This window comes from Poecilia latipinna, unplaced genomic scaffold (assembly GCF_001443285.1).
Source record: "Poecilia latipinna isolate Pla-1442-1.1 unplaced genomic scaffold, P_latipinna-1.0 Scaffold1277, whole genome shotgun sequence".
In the NCBI taxonomy this organism is placed as follows: Eukaryota; Metazoa; Chordata; class Actinopteri; order Cyprinodontiformes; family Poeciliidae; genus Poecilia; species Poecilia latipinna.
The window spans coordinates 22,110-29,194 of NW_015113893.1; the positions used below are offsets into that span (position 1 = coordinate 22,110).

The following is a 7,085-nucleotide window of genomic DNA, read 5'->3' on the forward strand; positions in this document are numbered from 1 at the left end:
TGTGTTTGTCCATTTGAATTTTTTCTTTTAAAAATGTAAAATTTTTTCACCAAAATCTTCCAGCTATATCATTGTGTCATCATCCATGAACTTCGTATTTTATGGGGTGACAAAATGTTTTGGGTATTTTGGTCAATTTGTATGCATTTACAAATAGCTGAGCTGCTGAAAACATTAGTTTTGTTTAATGTTGTTTATGCTCTTCATCTGCCTGTCTGCTCATCCAAGAGGAATCCAACTGCTAGTATGTAAAATATTGAATTAAAAGCCTTGGGTATATTAGTGGATGTGTGTTTCCACCTTCCTGGCAGATGCTTTTGTCTTGAAGAGACGCATGTTTCTGTGGTGACCTGGGCGAGTTCAGTGTGCAGGTGAGGCATGTTTAGAATCAGCAGCAGATGGACTGAAGAGCAAATTTCCTCTGAGTTTACGAGCCGTGTACACATTAATACCACTTCTCACACGCAGTAACACACACGCCACTGTCTGTCACTGTCTCATTGAGAGACTCAGCTTTCACACCTGGTACCCTTTACAGATCAGCAGAGCTGACAATCCCACTTTTTGTTTCACACTCGCTGCAGCTTTGATTCTAAGATGCACACCAACATTCAGGTCAAAATCTTCTCTTGCAAGAACGTAGAAGCGGCTGTTTTAGTTACCGTAGAAATGCCCACTTCCATCCCTATCCTTTCTGTCCTGGCTCCGTCGGGATTTCTTCCCACCCCTTACCTTGAAATCTAAACTTAGGATGAATGTGACATGAAGCGTATCACCAAAATGTCAGACTGTGACACGTGGAACAGGACAGCGCTGACAAATCAAAGAAGAGCCGCTCTGATCATGCAGCAGCTGCTGCAGCTGTGGCGTGCTATCACCAGGCCTGAGGCCTCATGTCGAGGTGTCTGGTGGTGGGATTGTCCTGCGGGACGGGGAGTCTGCGGGTTTGACAGGGAAGGTTAGAAGAAACAACAGCTGACATGATTTTCTCCTCTGCTGAGCAAGAAGCAGAACAAGGAGGAGAAAGAGAGCCGGAGAGACGTTTCTGAAAACTAACTCAATGTTTGACACTAAGCTGCAACTTTTACAACCTAAGGAGCCATTTTGCTCTAAGGACGGCCAAATAAAATGCATTAAAGCCGCAAATGTCACATGACTTTTTGAAAAAAGATCATTTTTAAATAGAATACCCAAAAATTGTACAAAGTAAAAAGTAGCTGTCCAAGAAATTTCTCAAGAGTAAAAAACAGTCTCTGGTAAAACATCTACTCATCTACTGAGTACCTGATGAAATTATCAATCATTTAATATTTAAAAATTACATAATCAGAAGGACCAAAATATAAAGTTAAGTGGAAATTTTGGACAGAAATGACAATTCATATTGGTAACAAAAAATAACAAAATCAGGTAAAATAAAATGTTTCCAAATCAGTTTCTTTCAATAAAAAAAATTTAGAATTTTTTTTTTTTTTTTTTGTAATCATCTTAACTTAAAACTTGTATTATTGTCGTAATTTGTTTAATTTATTCTTGAATTCTGGTCACGGGCCCTAAAGTCTAAGAAAGCATACAATGCCTTCCAAATGATAAATAATTATTATAAATATTATACAGTATGGGGGATTTTTTCTGCCATAATTCAAGAGCACACATTTTCAGTCTGAAAGCAGTATTTCTAAACGTTTACAAATTGTGCTTACATTTCAGTTTTCTTCATGTCTTTCTTCTCCAAACTTGTGGTCTCTTTCAAATATTCTCTGTGCTTTCTCAAACCGTCCTCCTCGCTCTCGAAACTCATCTCTGCTCAAATCAAATCTCCGCTTGCAGACCTCTCTGCTCGCTTATGGCAGAAAAATTCCCCTGTAATACAGTCACATGTAACATTTCTGAACAAGGTGGATTTGTTTTGCAGGGAAAAGATGCCATTCCACCATGTGCGGGCAGGCCTGCTCTATCCGGACAACTACCTGAGCAGCTCCCTGACCGAGGGCAGCGAAGCCTTCCAGCTCACCAGCCTCTCCACTGAGGAGCTGGGAGGTGAGTGTGCCAACCCAGCAGAGGAGGAGGAGGAGGAGGAGGAATGTGTGTATGCAGAACAAAGTGTGAGGTACAGACAATTAATGGGTCGCTGGTGGAACAATGCAGTTACAACGCTCCAATTCTCTAGAGGTGAAGATTTTCCATTTAGCCATTCTGTCAGAGCTTGACTAGATGCATTGGTTTCCAATTATGGAGCTTAGGAAATAAAATCAGTCAGACGACTCAGAAGGAAGTGGAGCTTGACAGAACACTAGTGTATCTATGGTGGTACCCTAATTAGTTTCCCATTCATATTTTATCTTGCGTGAAAATTGATGTTACTAGTCCCCACAAAAGTTGGTTTGGATGTAATAAATATTACGGCAGAGTAACTGCGAACATCAATAATCGGTGCTAAAGTGGAGCCATTTGCTCTGCACTTAACCAACCAAATATGACTTCCGGGGCTTTATTTCTTATGGCTCTTGCTGTTCGTGTACAATCAGTCACGGTGACGTTAAACTCAACAAAGCCAATTTTGATTTACTGTGGAGCTCAGCGTCGTCTCTAAAATTAGGTCAAACGGTGCAACAAGCACATACTGGCTCACAAGCAGGCTGCAAACAAATCTGAAGGTTTGCTAGAAAACAGTTGAGTAAAATTAAAGCTCAGTCTGGATATAAACATCCAGCACAAAATGAAGACGGACTCTCTGGTTCTGCTTTGATTAACGTTTCCTGCAGGAGCTGATTGGCCTCACAGTTTGACTCTGCCTGAGCATTAAGTACAACCGCATCATTACATTGACATTCAGCATCAATATCACATAAAATTGTAGCTGATGAGAAGACGTGATGGTGTTTTCTGTAATGGCTCTCTGTGATTACGTTGGTGAGTGGTTAATAATTATAATAATTAATGGCCTAGTTATAACATTTTTTTGGAAAAACAAGCTGTAGTTTGTCTTAAAATCAGTTTGATTGGAGATTCGCTGTTCATTTTGTGCTTCTTGATCAAAACAAAGAGTTGCAGCATGCAGTGAGTGTCTCTGTTAGGGGGTTGCTCAAACAGCTAATCCTGCCACAGAGTGAGGACTGAGCATGAAAGTGTGTCTGGCTGTTTGTTGTTGGTGTTCCTACACGAAGCCCTGCTGCAGTTTGAATGAACGCACTCTGCGCTTTGCTATGAAGTACTTTGTTGTACAAATCTTTTAATCCAGTGTCCCTGTTGCATGAATTGACTCAGCCCAGTCTGCAGAGACATTTTTTCTGCACCGAAAGCCAAACTGCACCACTGACTAAAATGTGTCATCATGACTGGTCTGTTTTGAGGGGGCCTGGTCATGTGGAGAGCTCCATCCCGAAATGCCCACATCTCTTTGAATTTTTCTGCATATTTTCTGTCACAACCACAAACATCGGTGTATTTCATTTGTTTTTACACCAAGTCCCACATACTGTGAGGTGAAAGGAAACACTTTTTCATAAAAACCTGAAACGTGTTTTTTATTCAGCCACTATAATCACTTCAACATTTATAGGCACCAGCTTTGAAAAACTACAGATTTTTTTTTTTTGTCTCGTCACAGCTTATGGATTGGTTTATGTCTGGAGTTTGACTAGGCCATTTTAACACATGAATATGCACTGATCTAAACCAGTCCGTTGCAGCTCCATTATGCTGTTTCACCATGTTTCACAGCAGATCTTGAGTTTTGAGTTTTCTGCTATATATACTATTTTGCAGGAAGTTCAAATTTAGTTACGTCTGAGCAAAACACATTTAAACAGAACTTTTCATGCAGCAGTGGCTTTCCATTTTTCAGATTTTATTAGCTATTTTTAGTTGCACTAAAATTAAACTCTGTCTGTTTGGTTTATTACTTTTAGAGATTGTGGAGTTCTCATGAACTTAGATCAACATTTAGCTTCAAACTTTTAATATCTAGAGAAACTCCTGTTAGTTTACAAATCTAGAACAAACTTAGAAAGTACCATCTACTTTATAGAACCAAACATCGAGAACCAACATTAGTTTTATCAGAATCCAGAGAAACCCTTACTAGTTTATAAATTACAGACTACTTATTCTTATTAAACATGGGGAACCAATATGTAGTTTTCTACTTTTATCTTTTTGTCTTTCTTTTGGTTTGTTGTTTTGTTTGTATTTTCTTCTGATTTATGTAAAGCACTTTGAGTTGCCTTGTTACTGAAAATGTGCAAGATAAATAAAATTGCCTTACCTAAACTGCACACAGTCTGACTTTTTACTAATTAGTTGACTTCTGAAGACATATGTTTGCACTTGTTTTAATTTAGGAGAATCAGAGTAAACGAGGCAGTGCAGATTCACGGTTGTGCAACAATTTGTGTTTGTTTACCTCACAAAGTCCCGATAAAAACATTGCAGTTTGTGGTTGTGAAGCAATAAAATGTACAAAACAAGACGATAAAAGTTTTCTTTATGCAAAGAACTGCACAAACTAAATTCAGTTTCTTAAACTCTGAGGTGAAGCTGCAGTGAGCCGGAGATCCTGAGTAAACAACAAGTTTGTTTGATGTGGACATAATATCCAGGCTGGAAGCTGTTGCCTGCATATGAAACGTCTAATCCCACTTCAGTGAGATTCAGAAGTTTCTCGCAGGTTTATCTGTTTGTATAGACAGATGAATTGTTAATAACGCCTTGAACGAACCGCCTCAAACCTTTTCTGTACTTTTAAAGCATCTCTGCTTTTCATATGTGAACATGTGCAGACCTGGGGGCTTCCTTTGCAACACCCAACCGTTGGTAGATGCTGCAGACTGGCACGCACGCACACACATCACACATCACTGTAGAGCAACACATCAGGGACCAGCTCATTTGTACCCTATTGAAAACGTGGTCCCCTCTGTTGGGCTGCATACAAATGGACCTCAGCGTGTTCTGGGAGGCTGCACACTCGGCTTCGTTCGCAGCGCCTCACCTTGCCTGTGATTCTCACCCTTTGAAGAAAGCCAAAAAAAACGAGAGGCGGCGGCATGGAGGACAAGTCCAGTTATGAGCCGTGGGGGATGTTTACAAAGTGCGACTGAAATTCAGCTTTACGCTCCAACATTTAGACAGACAGAAAATATAGACAGACAGAGCTCAGATGGAGGGATGGATGGGTGGATGGACGGATGGAAGGATGGACTGATGGAAGGACATGTAGTTTGTCTTGAAATAAGGTATATTTCATCAATATGACTTTCCAGTCAGTAATATTGATAAAAAGTGTTTGTTGGTTGTTTATTTCACTCATAGTTTATTTTCACTGTAATGAGTGAAATAATCTCCCAGTGGAACAAGAACTGTTACTTCAATATAAAAGAATTATTGACTTAGTTTTAGTTTTGTCTTATTTCAAGTAAAGGGATATTTGCACTAGAAACTAGACTGATGATACTGTTTGAGATTTTGTGTTTTTGCAGTGATTGACAGGTTATATGTTGCAAACTGTGGCCATTCTGCGAGAATGCTCAGAGTGTTTCTGCTGCACAAACACACTCATTCCCTCTGGACTGTATGCATTTAATCACAACTTCTTGTTAGGAAGAATCCTCATTTTGCGTGGGAACATGGAGTCGGAAGCGCTCTTGGCAGAGATGGTGGTGATTGTTCTTTGTGGAGGCCCCTCGGGGTTTGTAAGATATGGCGAGTATAAAAAAGATGCGAGGGAGACAAGAAAAGGGACTTAGACAGGCAGTGTGCAGGAGAGGAGGAGGGAGTCGACTCTCACCTTGGTTTGTCTGTGAGAAAAGCTCCTGCACTTACAGGTAATGGGGAAGAATCTTATCTACTCCAGGGAAGCACCTTTCATCTCCATGCAGACCTGCTAAAATCCACCAGTCACTAATTAGTAGATTAGTTTGTCTCAGTGTCACATTAAAGCTTTGAATTAAATGTTATAAAGCTGATAGAACATGTTCTGGTGTAGACTGGTGTATTGGCTTATGTTTTGGTTTGTGGTTTTGTTACGGCTCATAGGTTTTTTATTTGGTAACCTGCCCGAATAGCTTCTGTCGGGTTTAGTTAATTCGGTTTCTATCAGTTTATGTTACTCCTGGCTAATCAGGTTTTGTCATGCTACTCCATGTCTAGTTTTAGCTCTGATTACCAGTTTCTTCTTATTCTTCTACATGTATTTTGGTTTTCTTAGTTACACTTCTTGTGTATTTGAATGTATTTTCTTAAATTGTTTCCATTTGGTTCAAGTTCCTCAGTCCAGCAATCAAACCCACTGAACCCACCTTACATCTTTGTTATGCCACTCTCCTGTGTCACTAGCTATTTAGGTTCTTTCAGGTTTTTGTTTTTGGAGAAAATGAATCTATCTAATGCCACACCTCAGCAGTTGTCTCCAGTTTAGCTCTCCAAAACCCACCATGACAGTTATGAGATGAAATTATGAGTCAGTGGTGAAGATAACTGATCACTTATCAGAAAGAAATGCAAAGGAGAACAATGAGAGTCAAAACAACCACTCATAAAACTGAGTTTCCCTTTTCTGCTTCCATGGTGAATAAGAGGAATGTAGCAGTCGTTATTAATCGTGTGCCCTCATAAAAACATCAATCTAGGCAGTTTGCTGGTCTGAAACATTCATGTGTAAGCTAACACAGTGCCAAGAAGTGAAAAATAACTTTGAACAATATGTTCAAGCTGCTTGAAGTTTGGACATATTTATCTGTGGAAATCATTAGAACATTAGAACAGTAATGAATAAGCTCAGATATAGATACTGAAATAGTTCAACAAGCTCCTGAACCACAGCAGGTGCTTTGTTTTATAACTCTCAGTACAAAATGGCTGCAAACATTAGTAGAGAAAAAAAATTGAGAAACTAAGACTTTCTGAAGATTTGATTTGATTCTCTTGTATAATTTTAAATTCAGTTCAGTTTTGTGATTTTGTTGATTCACTACATATGTAATTTAATTTTTTTTTTTTTTTTTTTTTTTTTTTTTTTTCCCGGGGGGGGTTTCTGCTTTTGCCCAAAAGGGGGGGAGCCGCTCATGAGGGGCTCGACCACATCA

General features: G+C 39.4%; 1 protein-coding gene across 2 annotated transcripts in view; it reads left to right on the forward strand.

Annotated features, from left to right (window-relative positions):
• Positions 1-7,085, forward strand: part of LOC106961212 (calcium-binding protein 8-like) — a 41,837-nt gene that overhangs the window by 8,286 nt on the left and 26,466 nt on the right. For both annotated transcript variants that reach the window (XM_015054780.1, XM_015054781.1), the window contains exon 2: positions 1,916-2,040. In XM_015054780.1, coding sequence (XP_014910266.1) covers positions 1,923-2,040 — 118 coding nt within the window. In that variant the 5' untranslated portion in view covers positions 1,916-1,922. The remainder of the gene's footprint in view (positions 1-1,915; positions 2,041-7,085) is intronic.